General features: G+C 44.3%; 1 protein-coding gene across 1 annotated transcript in view; it reads right to left on the reverse strand.

The window, feature by feature from the left end:
- The window catches only part of LOC147113758 (ran-binding protein 17-like), an 815149-nt gene that overhangs the window by 114569 nt on the left and 681806 nt on the right, over positions 1-18774 (reverse strand). The window contains exon 21 of the mRNA XM_085995069.1: positions 2480-2646. Within this exon, the coding sequence (XP_085851195.1) occupies positions 2480-2646 (167 nt within the window). The remainder of the gene's footprint in view (positions 1-2479; positions 2647-18774) is intronic.

The raw sequence follows: 18774 nt of genomic DNA on the forward strand, positions 1-18774 counted from the left end.
CAGATGGAATTCAATGTCAGTGTGTGTGAGGTGGTACATTCTGGTCTAAAAAATTAAACATAATCATTACACCCTGAATGGGGGAAAGATGGGTGAGGTGAAAGAGGGAATTAAGGGTTCAGGTTCACAAGACATTAAAAGCAGCACCTCAAGTGGATCAGGCATATAAAAAGTCATTAAAATTAGTGCAAGTATAGAATATAAAAGTTGAAATGTAACGATGAATCTGCATAAAATTTTACTAAGACCATAGTTGGAGTTTTGGGCTCTACACTATGGGAAGAATGTTGAGGTAACAGTGCAGATTCACAAGGATGCTGCCTGGTATGAGAAACTACAAATACAAAGAAAGACTTCAAAAATTGGGGCTATTTTCATTAGAACAGCGGAAATTTTGAGGAGATTTGATAAGAGATGTTCAGAATTATGAAGGGTTGGAGTAGAGTAGATATAAACTGACTTTCTATCGAGGGATATGGGGATAGTGCGGGAAGGTGGAGTTGAGGTAGAAGATCAGCCATGATGTTATTGAACGGTGGAGCAGGCTTGAGGGGCCGTATGGCCTACTGCTGCTCCCATTTCTTATTTTTCCAGTAACTGAAGAATCTACAACAAGGGGACATAGATATAAGATTAAATGCAAGAGATTTAAGACAAAGAACAGGAGAAATATATTTATACAGCGAGTTGTAAGGCTTAGAATGCACTACAGGAGTTAATGACCGAAGCAGAGACCATGTCAATGTTTACCGATAGGTTAAGATAGGTAGAAATAAGGACATGGGAACAGGGCAGGTACATGGGATTACAACTATAGCTCATGTGGAGGATAAACACCAACATGGACTGGTTGGGCCAAGCAGTCTGTTTCCATGTTGTAATTTCTATGTGATTCTATTTAATAGATGACATTACTACAAGGGCTATCATTAGTAACACTCTTCAATGCACTACTTCTAGCAACAATGTAAGTTTCCTAACCGCACAGCAGTCAAATGTGCCACGTCACCTCGTGAAAGTATCCTATAATCAGCACAAGTGGAAATTATAGCGAGCTTAAATCCTTAGGAACATAAGAAACTGAAGAGAGTTGCAAATTAGTGTTTGCTGACCCCATATGACACTGGATGGACTTGGGTTTTGTAGACACTGTGCTGAACTCAAGTGCCACACAGTTTTATTTCTCTTTTAAAAAAAATCATCATCCTGGAAGCAGGTTTGTTTTAAAAAATATATAATACAGCAGAAGTCTTTGAATTGTATTCTATGTGGATCGGCCAGTGAATCTCGGTAACCACAGATATACAACAAAAGTATCTGTCTTCTTGGCCAGTTGGTAGCACTCTCTCCTCTGAGTCAGAAAGTTGTGATAAGAAACGATGCTCCCTTAACTTGTGCCAAGCAGTTCTTTTCCCCTTAACAACTCCGAACTCTTTAAGATGCCAAATAGGTCCAAAACTGGAGTACTGCTCCCATATCTGGGGAGGTTCTTCTACCATGTGTCTCACAATCTTGGATGGGATACGTGAAAAAATCTGTGATGTAATAGACAATCCTTCTCTCACCTCTAACCTCAATCTCTCTCTTTATTGCAACTTTTCTATTTCTTCAATGCTATTTTGGTTAGTGCTTCTCTGAACTTCCTTTTCTTGATCCTACCAAGCTCCAAATACATTGTCCTCCAAATTTTTGTTTCTCCCTGCATTGTCACTGTGTTGAAAGCAAGACTCATTGCACCATTTCCTACTGCAACTCATTTGTTCCCAGGATCTCAACAATGTGGAACTCAACATCTCTTGTTTTCTATTCCTCCTATAATATAGAGCCTTTTAAATCCCAAACTTGCTATCTATCTTACTTTTCTCAACATTGGTGGTGCCTTAGGTTTCTCGATATAACAAAATCCAATCATTCTTAGTAAGCAAACACTCGAGTACAGGGGAATAAAAGAATGACTGAACAAGTGTTCCTTGATGGTAAATGTCTTCATTAGCAGGGGTATCCATTAACAGACATTTGTTAAGCGTAGAAGGACAACCCCATGTTCGTTATCTGGTATAAAGGACCAGAATGAATCACACAGAATCACAGAAACCCCACAGTGCAGATAGAGGCCATTTCGGCCCATCGAGCATGCACCGACACATATCCCACCCGATCCCCGTAACCCCTACACCAACACATATCCCACCCTATCCCTGTAACCCCACATATTTAATCCACCTAACACTAAGGGTCAATTTATCATAGCCAATCAACCTAACCCGCACATTTTTGGACTGTGGGAGGAAACCGGAGCACCCGGAGAAAACCCACGCAAACACAGGGAGAATGTGCAAACTCCACACAGACAGTCGCCCGAGGCCGGATTCGAACCCGGGTCTCTGGCGCTGTGAGGCAACAGTGCTAACCACTATGCCACCGTGCTAGTATTCTTCCATATCAGCAGTTTCCACAGCAGGGAGCAAAGACCAGTTACCTGTTGTAGAAGCTCTGGGTTCTGCTGCATGGTGCACAGTAATCGTTCGCCTTCTTGTGCCACCTGTCTCAGTCTCAGGGCTTTTTTGCTGCTTTTCGCTAGCTGCTTGAAGAGGTACGTGACGACATAATCCAAACTTGCACAGCAAGCAGACGAGATCTCCGCATCTGCAGGGAAAGAGTGAGACAATGAGTGACTTGGAGGGGTCCAGGCCCCTTGCCTGGCCTTCTTAAAACATTTTTTTTTTTTGCAGACCGGCCCCCTTGCTCAGGGGGTGACTAGTCGGGGCGTGGGATGCGGGCATGACTAGGCTAGTGCCGGAGATGCACCTGAATTGGTGCTTTTGCCCAGCTATTCCATGCTAATGAGGTGCCCTCCCATTGACCTCACAAACTCCGGTGGGTTCAGCATAACTGCTGGGATTGTAAACCTAAGAATTTGGTGGCCTATCATTGCATGGTAATTACAGGAGCAACAGAGTAGTCCATTAGGGCTGGGATATCTGAGGTGTTTCTTTTTATGGGCTTCAGTTGTTTACCATGGGGCCCCAGGCCAACATATAAACAATGATAAACAGAACACCAAATTCAAGAACACTTCACTGAAGACACTACGGGCCGTATTTTGCGACCCCCACGGGTGCGTACGAGGTGTATACGCGCCCGTAGGAGCCGCGCAAGTTCTGGGTTTAGGCATGCGAACCGCATGCGCTGAAACCCGGCACTTGCGATCTGTCAAGGATTCTCTTGACAGATGATCCGAATCCCCGGGAGATGGGCCTCTGCAGGTGGAGAGTTGCGCTATTTGCACAACTTCCGCCCGCTGAATGCCTGTGAAATTCTTACGCCTGGGAAAAGCAGGCATAAGGCATAAGAGTTTAAAAAAATAGGAAAATAAAATTTCATCACACATTTATAAATTTAAAAAAATACTCTTCAAAAAGGTAATTTTATTTTTAGCCCCGTAAAAACATATTTTTGTTTAAAATATTTAATTAAATGGCATTTTAATTAATTTTAAATATGTAATAATAAAAAAATTATTTCATGTGTTGGTGTATTTTTTAAGTGATTCCCATTCATACTTATGACAAGTTCGTACGTGCAGAACTGTCAAAAGTATGAATGGGGATTCTCTTTTTCGATTGGTTGGGCCAGCCCACGTGATCCCAGGAGCGGCTATGAACCGCTTGCACCCTGGGATACGTGGGGCTAGCCCGCGCGGACCCGGAGATACCCAGGATCGCAAGCCTCCGTACCTAACGGGCCACCAGGTACTTTCGTAGACATTTTGCAGGTCAGAGGCGTCTGCCCGCGGGAAGCCTCCGATCACAAATGTTGTTTTTTTGTTACTCACTGCAAAATAGTAAATTCAATTAAAGCAGCCTGTTACCCTGTAATCAGTAGTTATTAAATGCAGACATTTAAAGACATTTTGACATTTAATTGATTGCATTGAGGATTCTTATCGAAACGGAAATTTTCTACGCATTTTCCAGTAAATATTTTGTATGTCAAAAGATTTTGCACACCAATAACAACACGATCCCTGGCGCAGCAGACAGTGTGGCCTAGAAATTCAGTCGCGTTTGCGCCCACTTATTGGCTATAGAGTGGTTTGCGCCGGAAGTTTTTTAGCGCCCGAAATTCAGTTGGTCCCTAACATCGGCGTTAGCCGGTAGCGCTGCGCCGGCACCGATGACGTCATCGGTGTGCGCAGCACCCTGGTTCCAATGCTATTCCGTGCCGATGGCCAAATTCAGTTGCGGCCGCCTCGCCCGTAGCGGCCGCAAACAGCGTTTGAAAAACGGTGCCTTGCAGCTCCGAGAGGCCGGCGCATAAAGGTGGAGGGGCGGCCGGCCGGTCTAGTTCGGGACGAGAGCAGGAAACGGCACCGATACAGTCATCAATGTATCGGAAAAAGAGGTGAGGGAGGGGACCTGAGTAGGACTGGAACAAAGAGTGTTCCACATATCCCACGAAAAGGCAGGCACAGCTAGGACCCATGTGGGTACACATAGCAACACCTTTGATTTGGAGGAAATGAGTGGAGTTAAAGGAGAAGTTGTTCAATGTGAGAACAAGTTCAGCCAGGCGGAGGAGGGTGGTGGTGGATGGGGACTAGTCGGGCCTCTGTTCAAGGAAGAAGCGGAGTGCCCTCAGGCCATCCTGGTGGGGGATGGAGGTGTAGAGGGATTGTACGTCCATGGTGAAAAGGAAGCGGTTGGGGCCAGGAAACTGGAAACTGTTAAAGTGGCGGAGGGCGTCCGAAGAGTCGCGGATGTAGGTGGGAAGAGACTGGACAAGGGGAGAAAAGATAGAGTCAAGATAGGAAGAGATAAGTTCCGTGGGGCAAGAACAGGCTGAATTGATGGGTCTACCAAGGCAGTCCTGTTTGTGGATCTTGGGAAGGAGGTAGAAGCGGGCTGTGCGGGTTTGGGGAACTATGAGGTTGGTGGCCGCGGGGTGAAGATCTCCAGAGGAGATGAGGTCAGTGACAGTCTTGGAAACGGTGGTTTGATGTTCGGTAGTGGGGTCATGGTCCAGGTGGAGGTAGGAGGAGGTGTCGGAGAGTTGGCGTTCAGCTTCCGCTAGGTAGAGGTCAGTTCGCCAAACAACAACAGCACCACCCTTGTCAGTGGGTTTAATGACAATGTCAGGGTTGGATCTAAGAGAATGGAGTGCTGCAAGTTCAGAGGGAGGTAAGTTGGAGTGAGTGAGGGGAGCAGAGAAATGGAGACGGCCGATGTCATGGCGGCAGTTAGTGATGAAAAGATCTAGAGAGGGTAAGAGGCCAGGGGGAGGGGTCCAGGTAGAACGGGAATTCTGCAAGCGGGAGAAAGGGTCAGTCGTGCGGGGGGAAGACTCCTGGCCAGAGAAGTGGGCACAGAGACAAAGGCGGCGGAAAAAGACCATTAATGTGGTCTGGATTTGGACCCAGGTTCCAGAGGCGAAAGAGTAGAATCTAGCCCAATACACCACCCAAACCCAGTCTATAAACTAACCTAAGGCATGGGTTGGTTAAGCTATATGATCTTTTCCTTTTCCTCTGTTCATAAGATCACCGGACAGATACCAATGAGGAAGGCCATTCAACCCATTTTACCACAGCCATTGAGAAAGACCCTATAGTGCTCTCTTCATGGAATCCAATTGTTTCTTAACTGATTCCAGGTTTTTTGCCTCCACTACTCAACTGGAAGTTCACTTCATGCTTAAAAACTTCCTGATATCAGTTCCAAATTTTTCTTCTTTTACTCGGCAAATCTGTCCATTTTTTGACTCACAGTTTAATGTGAAGTTGTTCAGAATCTACCTTTTCCATACTGTTTATTACCTTATACACCTTTATACAACCCACCTTGTAGTCATCTCTTTTCCAGGCTGAAATGCTCAATTTTTTCCAGTCTTTTCTCATAACTCATTACTCTGGTCTCATGGCTCTTCACTGAACCATCTCCAGGGCTTGACTGTCTCTCATTGTCTCCCTGACCAGAACTCAAGGTGTTGTCTGATTAAATCCAAGAGGGCATTCAGGAGAAACCTCTTTACCCAGGGAGTGATTAGAATGTGGAACTTGCTACCACAAGTAGTAGTAGAGGTGAATAGATCACATGCATTTAAGGGGAAGCTAGATTAACACGAGGGCGAAAGGAATAGAGGGATATGTTGATGGGATTAGATGGAGGATGCTCGTGTGGAGCATAAACACCGATATGGACCTGCTGGGCCTAATGGCCTGCTTCTGTGCTGTAAATACTATGTAATATTATGTAAAACATTATATAGATTGAGCATGGCTTTCTCCAATTTGTACTCTAGTATCAGCTTCGCTCAGTGGTTAGGGCTCTCATCTTGGAGTCTGAAGGTCATGGGTTCAACTTCACTCCAGGATTTGAGCACATAATCTAGGCTGGAACTTCAGTGCAGTATGAGGGAGTGCTGCATTGTTAGAGATGCCGTCTTTCAGATGACAAGTCGACATAAAAGACCCTATGACACTATTTGAAGACCGGCAGGGGAGTTCTCCTGGCCTGGCCAACATTCATCCCTCAACTAATACCTCTAAAAACAGATTAAATTATCATTTATCTTATTGCTGTTTGTGGGACCTTGCTATGCCCAAATTGGCTGCTGTGTTTACCTACAAAACAGCAAACAATTTGCTGGCTTCAAAGCGCTTTGGGGCATTCTGAGGTTGTGAAAAGTGCTATATAAATGCAAGTCCTTTCATCTTTATTTGTTGCTTTGGTTAAATAGTTCATTTTTCCATTTGCTTTGTTGATTGCTGCTACACAGCGATTGAACATGTTGAGTCCACTAACACCACTAGATCTCTTCCAGTATCACCCTTAGTGTCACTATTTCCCATAGCTGCTTTTATAGTGTTACCAATGGAGCACTTGTGTAGTTGGTTCACGAAGCGCAGGTCCTGGATATCTGGTGGCAATCCCAATGTAAATGTACCAGGCTCACTAAGATCTGCATCTAGGAAGACCTGTTTTTATACCGTTAATTTCAGTTACTGGCAGCACAAACACTCCAGTGCCACCAATATAAAAGCAGCTTAAGACATACTACAGGAAACTCTTTGGTATCCGGCACCGATGGGACCGGGATGGTGCCGGTTGATTAAAAATTCCGGAGAGGGTTATATACCGAGGCTATTTTTAACAAACAAAAATTTAAAAATCAAGAAAATCAAGAAATGTGCAGTATACAGTAATTGGGTACACCCGGCAGCGCGGGACAGTCAGACTCCTGTTATTGAGGTGTTCGGACTTCCGACAGCGCCAAGAAGCCGAGTAGTGGCAGTTTGGAGAACTACCCCCGCTGACTAACTCGGCCACCGCGGGAGACTGACTCGGACTCGGCAACATTTCCGGTTATTGAGGTGTTGTTTTCGGAGTATGAATTTTGCCGGTTAATAGAGAATTCCGGATATTTAGGTGCCGTTTAAACGAGTTTCCTATACATCCATTCCTTTTCAAACTGGCATCAAGCTATTGAGGCCTCTCCCCTACATGGATGATGGGATAACGTGCATGCAGCAAAAGCAAGTGTTAACAACTCACCCATATGCGTAGTAGAAAGACCTATCCTATTAATCGGTGTCTGGGATTTTGTTTATATAACCAATGGCTTCTGAAACATGGTGAGCAGCAGGAAATTCAGGAGTTGGACAAATTTAACAATCCAAAGTGTAAAACGATGCAGTGACCACTAGAAGCTGCACATTATACTCCACCTAATAACACACATTTTAAACCAACTATCTTGCCTGAAGATGATGTTGTTAGAACAAAGCTTGCATTTTATATCGCACATTTAATGTACAAAAACGTCCCAAGGTGCTTCACAGGAACGTAATAAGACAAAAATTGACACAAGCCAAAGAAGAAGCTATTAGGATGGGTGACTACAAGCTTGGGCAGAGTGTTAAGTTTTGAGGGTCTTAAAGAGGAGAGGTTTGAGGAGGGATGTACAAGCGGTCAGAGCTGGATGAACGCAGAGTCCTTGGAGGGTTGCAGGGCTGGAAAAGGTTCGAGAGATAGGAATCTGTCCTATTACCATCTTGTCTCACCTTGAGTATCTCTTAATGTCTCTTTATTTCTCACAGACCTTCCCTTTTGTTCTTTCATTCCCCTCCCCCATTTCCCAGCCCCCAACTTGCTTTTTCATCTGTTTCATTTCCTGCTTTTTTTCCTCAGTTCTGAAGAAGGGTTTTGACCTGAAACGTTAACTCTGTTTCTCTCTCCACGGATGTTGCCTGGTCTGCTGAAGTTTTCCAGCTTTTTCTGTTGTTATTTAGGAATAAGAACACTTATTTTCAAACTGGGCTCCTTAGATGCTAGGGGTTTAGAGGGGTAAGAAAGGTCTGAAAAAGAGCTGCTGTTCTACAGATCTATATGTATTTTCTGATTCTACTGAAGGTTGTTGAAACTACACCAAGCTGCAAATCAATACCATCTCTGCTGTTTGAATAGATCACTATCTGATGTTTTCATTCATTGAGCAATAGGAAAAAACAAGTTTCCTCCTGAGATTCACTCTTCCATGCACCACTAATCTGGGGCCTATTGATATGACAAGCACACAGGAAAAGAGTGACTGCAATCATCTGAGATTGCATCACGGCAGCTGAATTCAAAACACAAAAGAGTGATTAAGTCATACAATTAGCATATCTGCAATCGGCGAAGAATGCTGTTGTTCTGGGCGATGCTCAAATCTAGTTTGGCCAACCTCAAAGATCTCCCAAATTATCAATCTGACCTTTCCTTTTGTTTAGTCACGGCTGTGCAAACAATTGAAGTGACACCACTGTTATGACAGTTTAATGTTTTCAAAGACACCTTCGTGATACTTTACTGGCATAAACAAAAATGGCCACTCCCAGAATTGGATGGTAATTTTAGTGGGTTTAAGAGAAGTGGAATAAATTCATTGCACGCCTCAATAACAGGGAAATAAAATTAAAACTGCTACAAGTTTTGATTGATGCAACATGTACAGTTTAATTTTTTTCCCTTCCAATGTGATCTTGTTAAGGGCCTACACTGGATATTAACCCATAAATCAAAGTACTGAAAAGCACCAAAACTATGGAACATACTTCAAACCTCTTGCTTCTGTTTGTGTCTCTTTCTAATTGCCTAGAAATTACTGTTTGAGATATTGGATGACATTCTAGATTCCACAGACCTATTTGAAGAGCAGGTGGCCCTCCGCGTGTCCTGGCCAACATTCCACCCGCAACCTTCAGCACCAATAAACTGGTCATTCATTTTATTGTTTTTTTGTAGGATCTTGCTGTGTGAAATACAGCATTTACCCACTAAACAGCAGTAATTCACTCCAAGTATTTCAATACCTGACGCGCTTTGGGATACCCCGAGACTTGATAAAGGTGCCATATAAATGCAAATTCGTGCTTTCTTAGTCAATGGTATTATTGCTTTGTCTGCTGTCTTACTGTTAATGTTAATTTGTTTATTTTAAACGGGTTAATGAGTCAGTTAAAATACCAAATAAAGAAATGTCAAACAAATGACCACACAGCCTGTCTCGCCTCACACACATAGAATGGACACTTGAATGAGATACTGGAAGGAGGTTGGTGTCTGTGGAATCGTACATCAGTCAGTGGGGGTTAAATTCAACGTTGGGGGGGGGGGGGGGAAGGGTGGTAGCAGGTCAGCCGCCATCACACGGCCTGCCCAATTTTCCTTTCCATTGATGTTTGCCTGTTTTGCGACCCCCACCAAAATTAAATTTTGCCTCTAGGAGAGGAGGGGACAAAGCTGAGTTTAAATAGAAAGAGACACCAAAGTATGAAAGTTAAGTGGATACCGGACACAATAAACTTCAAATACATTTCAGCATCAGGGCGAGTACAGAGGTGGCGCCAGGCAGCAAACTCAGAGAGCTGCTCCAGCAGACTGGACTGCTAATGCACAGTTTGGACAATAGATGTGCAAATTGTTCTGCAGATTACTGATAAGCAGTGCTGTGTCTACAAGCTAACCTTTCTGAAATGCGATCTCCCTCCTATGAACAATTTTCGTTGATTTCTTAATTTTCTCCCTGTGATACAACTAACAGTTTTGTGGTTGGGTTGAAAGACGATTTTTTACCCACACTCGGATAGCGCATCATTTGCAATTGTTTCAGAGACCTTTTATCTTAAATCATAACAGAAAATGCTGGTAGTACAGAGCCACTGGAAAACGAAATGTCGGAATATTATTGCACATGGCATGTCTCTGTTAGAGCTGAGTTCCATTGGAAACATTAATCTGCCTTCTTTGCAGATGCTGACTTCCTGCATTTTCTGCTTTCCTTTCAGATTTCCAGCATTCACAATTTGTCTTTCTATTAAACCAGATCTCTTATCTTTCCAGACACTTCAAAAGATAAGTTCAAATCAACGTCTATAGCCTGTGCTCAGACATGAGTGACCTCGATCCAAAATGGATATTTGATAATAAGGAACAGATAACAGCATCACATCTGTACTAACCGAATGGTGATCAGAACACACTTTTCGTGAATTTTGGGCAACTACTACAGTGTGGGTACTACTGCTGAACAATAGAACATTTTGCATTACAGGCACATGGTGTCAGCACCCAACACTCCTAGATCAGATACAGCAAAGCTCGATGTGGATTGCAGCTCCATCTATGTTGCACCAACAATGTGCTTCAATTCCAAAACCCAGGAGAGCACACTGTGCTGCACCAGAGTAACATTGCTCCATTTCCCGCACCTGTATCTTGTGACCTCCCTGAGCTAGACTGACAATTCCATATCAATTAGTTTTATGCTGTTGGCCTCTGCCCACGAGGAATTGGATTAAGAAAAGATGGTTATTAATGGTCTGAATGAAAATTCCCGTGGAATAATTTTAGATGGCATTGTTTTCAATTCCCAAAAGATCATGAAGATTGAAAGTGTCTCCAGGAATAGCTGAAAGCTACAAGGAATTTGAGGTGTTCAAAGGGTTAAGCTATCATCATCCATCCAGTCAACCACCCAACAGAGTCTTCCTGAAATCATGATGGATACTAAAATACAGGGACACACATATTTCAGCCAAGTGGATCTGAATACATCTATCGCATCAGCATCATTCTCACATTGAGCTGTCACCAGTCTTCCACACTCTACACAATGCAAAATGTCTTAATGGAAGAAAACTTTGTACAGGTGTGGGGTGGGGGGGACAATCAGTACTGCCAGAAAGTACTGAGCTGCGTTCATGGCTGTGACTCACTTCAGTGTGTTGGAGTAGCTCTTATCCTGACGGTGTTTAACAGGATACGCACACAACGCCTTGAAAGTAGCCATATTCTTTAACATCTATCATTCCAATTAATCTGACCCAGTTGGTCTTTTCCTGCCCAACACTTTTGTATGTCCGCATGCAATCACAAGTTAATATAATCACCTATATCATTTTGCACCCCATTACTCCTTAATTGGGTAACCAATAAACAAAGCTGCTAGGCTTAACAGCAATTAAAAAAAAAGACTACTTTTTTTTCTCATAAGTAATGCAACTTCTTCCTGGTGCAGGTATAAACTGAGATTAGAATAAAGAGAGCAGAAAGAGAGACTGCTGTGATTTCAGGGTTTAAAAAGTTTGTGTAGCTACAATAAATTGGAAGGTGTTATTGAAGGTCAGAACAATTGTCAGCAACTACAAATAAAAGTGCAGAAATTTTTAGATATTGATCATGTTTGTAAGAAAGTGCAACTGATGTGGGCCATGACTAGACAGAACGGAATGTGTTGGACAGCACTACAGTCTGGTCAGATTAGATCAGCTGATTTTCTGTTTTAAAAATCAAAGGGGGAGAAATTCAGTTGGCTGCGCCACCCGTTAGCGCCTTAAGAGGGCGCTAAGTGGGTCGCAAGCCAACTGGCGCCCGGGCGCGGCACTGTCCACGCCTCCTGCTAAATTCCGCGGGACGTTAGTGGTGGCGCTAACCGTTAGCGCTGCGCCGCCACCGATGACGTCATCGGTGTGCACAGCGCCCCGGCTGCGATATTTAGCAGCGCCCCCTGATTTACCACCGGACGCTATGTCCGACCGGTTCAGGGGGGCCTACCTGCGGCCGGGGAGGCGCAAATTAAAGGAGAGGTGCGGGGCGGCCATTTTTGTTGTTGGCCGCCTGCCAGCGCTCCCGTCCCCGGCCTCCTGAACCCCCCCTCCCCCGCGGAGTGCCGGCTGCGTTCCAAGAGCCTGGCACTTCTCCTCGGTGCCAGGCTATTTTGCCTGCACTCCCGATCCTCGGGGGCCCAGCTGGGCCCCAGATCGCACTGCACAAGGCCCCTCCCCTTTAAGGGGAGGAAGGCCTGCAATACCACAGCGCGACGTGCCGCAGCATGTGGCGCTGCGGCACGTTGCGCCACGATATTCAGTCACAGCGCCCCAAGAGGGATGCGGGGCGCCTCCAGTAGCGCCGCGCTTCCCTTTGGGGCGCTACCACTCAATTTCCGGCGGGCGGCCATGAATGCTTCCGGGGCACTACTTTTAGCGCCCTGGCGAGGCTGGCGCCCCAAGCGGGGCTATACTCAATTTCTCCCCCAAAGTGTTAAAAAATTTAATCTAAAAATAATATACTCTCGTGTTTGTCTGTTTCTGCTCATAATTTGAATAGTTAGCCGTAGTTCAGTCATAGCACTCTCGCTTCTGAGCCTGAAGGTCGTGGGTTCATGCCCTAATCTAAAGACTTGAGCTCATTATCTAGGCTGACACTCCAGTGCGGTAATGAGGGAGTGCTGCACTGGTAGAGGTGACGTTTTCGGATAAGGCATTAAACCGAGGCCCCAGTCTGCCCCCTCAGGTGTATGTAAAAGATCCCATGGCATTATTTCGAAGAAGAGCAGGGGAGTTCTCCCTGATGTCCTGGCCAATCTTTATCCCTCAACCAACACCTAAAACAGATGATCTGGCCATTTATGTCATTGCTGTTCGTAGGGGCTTGCTGTGTGCAAATTGGTTTCTGCTTTTCCAGAATTACAACAGTGACTACACTTCAAAAGTACTTTATTGACCGTAAAGCGCTTTGGGACATCCTAGGTCGTGAAATGTGCTATAGAAATCCTTTCTTTGCTGTATTTAAGTGGATGTTGCTACCTACCTGGAGTGCCTGATATCTCTTAACATCAAGTAACTCTTTTTTTTTTTAAGTTGACTGTTACCTATTACTGTTTTTCACCTCCTGTCCTGAAGACGCTGACTCATACAGTGCTCTGTCCTGCAGGTGCTGACTCATACCGCACACTGTCCTGATGTCACTCCACTATTTAAGGATGGTGAGAGGGGGAAACCAGAGAATTATAGACCAGTTAGCCTAACATCTGTTGTCGGGAAACTGCTAGAGTCTATAATTAAGGATAGAGTGACTGAACACCTCGAAAATTTTCAGATGATCAGAGAGAGCCAGCATGGATTTGTGAAAGGTAGGTCATACCTGACAAACCTGATTGAATTTTTTGAGGAGGTGATTAAAGTAGTGGACAGGGGAATGTCTATGGATGTTATTTATATTGACTACCAGAAGGCATTTGATAAAGTCCCACATAAGAGACTGTTAACTAAGCTGGAAGCCCACGGAATTGAGGACAAATTATTGACCTGGTTAGGAAATTGGCTGAGCAGCAGGAGACTCGCAGTAGGGATAATGGGCAGGTACTCAAATTGGCTGGATGTGACTCGTGGTGTCCCGCAGGGATCTGTGTTGGGGCCTCAACTATTCACAGTATTTATTAACTACTTAGATGATGGCATAGAAAGTCATATATCCAAATTTGCCGATGACACAAAGATAGGCAGCATTGTACGCAGTGTAAATGAAAGCATAAAATTACAAAGGGATATCGACAGATTAAGTGAATGGGCAAAACTGTGGCAAATGGATTTCAATGTAGGCAATTGCGAGGTCATCCACTTTGGGCCTAAAAAGGATGGAACATTCTAAATGGTGGAAAGCTAAAAACAGTGGAGGTCCAGGTACATAGATCATTAAAATGTCATGATCAGATACAGAAAATAATTTTAAAAGGCTGACCTTTATATCTAGAGGACTAGAATACAAGGGGGTAGAAGTTATTCTGCAGCGATACAAAACCCTGGTTAGACCACACCTGGAGTACTGTGAGCAGTCTGGGCATCACACCTGAGGGAGGATATATTGGCCTTGGAGGGAGTGCAGTGTAGGTTTACCAGAATGATACCCGAACTTCAAGGGTTAAGTTACGAGGAGCGATTACATAAATTAGAGTTGTCTTCCCCAGAATTTAGAATGTTAAGGGATGATCTGATCAAAGTTTTCAAGATTTTAAGGGGAACAGATAGAGAGAAGCTATTTCTGCTGGTTGGGGATTCTAGGACTGGGGGCATAGTCTAAAAATTTGAGCCAAACCTTTCAGGAGTGAAATTAGGAAACACTTCTACACACAACGGTGGTAGAAGTTTGGAACTCTCGTCTGCAAATGGCAATTGATGCTAGATCAATTGTTAATTTTAAATCGGAGATTGATATATAAAGGCGAATATATAGAGTTAGGTTGCAGATCAGCCATGATCTCATTGAATGGTGGAACAGGCTCGAGCGGGTCAATGGCCTACTCCTGTTCCTATGCTGACTCATACTGCACCGTGTCCTGAAACAGCTGACTCATACTGGGATCCTCTCCTGGAAGAGCTGCCTCATACTGGGATCCTCTCCTGGAGGAGCTGACTCATACTGGGAGCCTCTCCTGAAGGAGCTGAGTCATACTTGGAGCGGAGTCATACTTGGATCTTCTCCTGGGCCCTATCCTAGGGGGTCACCATTGACCAGAAACTGAACTGGATCAGCCACATAATTGCCATGGCTACTACAGCAGGAGAGAGGCTGGTTATTCCAAGGCGAGTTGGTCCCCAAAGCCATGACATCATCTACAATGCACAGGTCATGAGTGTGATGGAATACTCTCCACTTGCCTGGATGAATACAGCGCAACAACACTCAAGAAGCTCGACACCAGCCAGGACAAAGCTGTCTGCTTGGCCAGCACCCCATTCACTAGCTTAAATATTCACTCCCTCCACCATCGGTGCAACATGGCTGCAGTGTGTACTATCTATAACACGGGTTCTCAACTGGGGGTCTTGCGGGATAGATAAGGAAAACCCAGAATATCATTTCAAAATAAATCAAGAAAGAAGAACTTGAGGAAATAAATTGAAATGAGTGGAAGGTAAATTTAAAACAGGAGTGAGCCGTGGCTCAGTGGTAGCATTCCCGTCTCAGAGTCGGAAGGTTATGGGTTTGAACCACATTGCCTCCTGGTAGGGGATTGTGATTCAGGCTAACAACTTGTCCACGTAAAAATGGTCTTCATTGCAGAAACAACCCAGAGCGCGATGTGCTGGATGTAAATAAGTGAAAGGAATAGGTTGCATCATTTGCTGCTAGGCATGGAAGGGAAGAAGTAGTTTAAAGCAAATATTAAGAATAACTCAAATAAAGAACAGAAATTTCTAGAAATACACAGCAGGCCTAGCAACATCTGAAAAGAGAAAAGACAGGTTAACATTTCAGGTATAGGATCTGTGTCAGAACTGAAAACTGACTTTCCTTATACGATGGCATGCACACATTGGATAGTGGTTAGGAGTAGGAACCAGGCTTGTTTCCTTATCCCAGGGGCACTAAGGTCAACTGTAGTGCCCCAACTGAGATCAGCCCCCTCACTGACCGGAAATCGAAGCTGGCATCTTTTAGTTTGTAGTGCTACCGATCCCCATGCAGTGCCATTGCCCATCATAGGAACTCTGTCAATTTCATTTTTAAACATTGTTCAACTGTTACTCAGAACCAAATTGGCACGGGGTTCAGGTGAGATGAGATGATAAGGTGTCAAGCAGGCTCTTGTTCATGTGCTAGCTGCAATAAGTCAAGTAAACACATCGGAAGGGAATGCTCCATTGTATAGTGGTAATAAATGTCTGCATGAGGGTTTCCCATTAAGATTGATTCATTCCAGGGTGACAGTTTGCTATCTGCCAATCTCATACCTTCAATAATGCTGCACATATTCAGACACTGAAGAAACCTTCCAACATAAACAATCGAGAATAAGTCTGTAGTTATAATGGTAATTAAGCCAGTTACAGAGAACAACATTGAGGTCAAACCTCTTTGACAGATGTAAAACTAACTCAAAACAGTCAAAACTGTTGTTTCCTCTAGAGATGTTAAAGGTGGGGGGGGGGGATGGGGGGAAGGCAGCAGTTATTTTTGTCCCCCAAACAGCTTCAAAGTTTTCCATGGTGACCCAGTACCGGGTCAAATACCAACACCCATTGTAAAATGACTCCGTGCTCTGCTTTGATTTCTCTGCAGGTCATGTTTCTGTGAACAGATTTACAAAAAGGATTCTGCACATCACTGCTGGTGAGATTTTCTTTTCACCTCCTCACCCCCTCTGCTGAAGGCCCTGACCATTGTTGGGTATAGGTTCTCTAGTACCTCACCCAAGTGGCCATTCTTCATGACAGGGAGTGTCGGGTGGGTATCTGACCATGAGTGGCATTAGATGAGCCTGACCCTGTGCTCATCCAACACACACACTTTCCAGCTGGGGTCCATGAATGGTACAATGGTACGGAATCATCATGCTGTATTATGTAATGCAGGTTCGCTGCCTCATTTCCACACACAATGAACTTACAAACTCCCCAGTGGCACCTTGGGGGAAGGCGGGCGAAAGGTGAGGGAGGGAAAGGAGGGTGGGAAGATGGAAACTATGAGGTCAACCCCTCAACAACAACAACCTGTATTTATATAGCACCTTTAACGTAGTAAAGCGGCCCAAGGCGCTTCACAGGAGCGTTATAAAACAGGAGTTAATTCACCGGAATGGTAACAGACAGAAAGTAAGTTACTGGATATTGTAGTGTAATGGTTAGGTAACTGGAATGATAATCTGGAGAATGCAAATTCAAATTCCACCATGGCAGTTTGAGAATTTAAATGCAATTTAAAAAAAAACTGGAAATAAATAACTGGTATCAGTAAAAGTGACCATGAAGCTGTCGGATTGTCGTAAAAACCCATCTGGTTCACTAATGTTCCTTAGGGAAGGAAATCTGCCGTCCTTACCTGGTCTGGCCTACATGTGACTCCAGACCCACAACAACGCTGCGCTGCGAATTAGCCCAGCCAGCTACTCAGTTGTTTCAGCACCTTCTCAGGGCAACTAGGAATGAGCAATAAATGCTGGCCTTGCCAATGATGCCCACACCCTGAGCGAGGATGAATAAAAAATAAGTTGTCTGTGTACTTGTGGAAAGGGTAAATAGGGAAGTGTGGAAAGATTTAAACTAGTTAGGGAGGAGGGTGGAAGGGTAAAAATACACACACTAAGTCAAATAGTGCAAGAAAAAGACTAACAAAACAAAAAAACAGTTACCCAAATAAAAATTATGTACACGAATGCACGTAGCATAGGAAATGAAACAAGTAAGTTAGCTTAAGGGTATGATGCAGTAAAAATAGACTTGCATTTATATAGCGCCTTTCATGACCTTAGGGTATCTCTAAAAGATTTACTTTTGCAGTGTAGTCACTGTTTGATGTGCCAAAGGACTGCCTGAATCCATGAGGTTACAACTTAAAACTAAAGGCTTTTATGAAGTAAGAATCTTGGCATCAAGTTAACACAGGGCAAACCATCATTCATCACCGACCCAGCCCTTATGAGTAAAACCCAGCTCTTATAAATAAGACTCACACCAATCAGGAGGATCCATAAAGGCGGAGCTAGGGAGGAACATTAGTGGTTACACCTGTAAAACATTTACAGACATTAACAAGTACAACAACAGACAATCCAGAACACAGAGTTATTTCATCACATTCACCCCCTGCTATAGATTCAATGTCAGGAGGTCTGATAGTCCTCTGGGAATGACGTAACTCTTGCTGAGGCTCCTCCCGGAGTACCAACTCCGGTTCATCAGAATTCCCAGAATCATCAGTGGTTTCCACACTGAGGGTTTGTGTCTCGGAAGGTCCAATACCACGATTAAAAACTCTACTCTCAGAGTCGAACTCTTTTCGAGCTCCAGCAGGTGCAAGATCTTTAATAGAGACCATATCCTCTCGCCCATCCGGATATTGAATGTACGCATACTGGGGATTAGCATGAAGGAGTTGTACTTCCTCCACCAGTGGATCAGTCTTGTGGCCTCTCACATGTCTGCGCAACAGCACAGGGCCCGTGGTCGTCAACCATGTGGGTAACGATACTCCATTAGTAGCTTTTCTTGGAAAGCTAAACATCCTTTCATGAGGGGTGGCATTCGTCGCTGTACACAAAAGAGTCCTTATAGAATGTAGCACGTCTGGCAGGACTTCAGAGACAATACGATAGCCTTCCACACTGTCACATTTTCTTTCTCGACCTGCCCATTACCACGAGGGTTATAGCTGGTAGTTCTACTCGTTGCAATTCCTTTCGATAGCAAAAACTGTCGCAATTCTTCGCTCATAAAGGAAGAACCCCTATCACTATGTATATAGTTAGGCATGCTAAACAAAGAAAACAGTTGGCAGAGGCATTTAATTACAACAGCACTGGTCACATCCGGACAGGGGATAACAAAAGGGAACCGAGAGTACTCGTCTATAATATTAAGAAAATAGACATTACGGTCGCTCGATGGAAGGGGACCTTTAAAATCGAGACTCAAACGCTCAAATGGTCGAGTTGCTTTAATAAGATGAGCTGGCT

Source organism: Somniosus microcephalus, chromosome 8, assembly GCF_052327205.1.
Source record: "Somniosus microcephalus isolate GS21.2 chromosome 8, FLI_Smic_1.0, whole genome shotgun sequence".
Classification (NCBI taxonomy): Eukaryota; Metazoa; Chordata; class Chondrichthyes; order Squaliformes; family Somniosidae; genus Somniosus; species Somniosus microcephalus.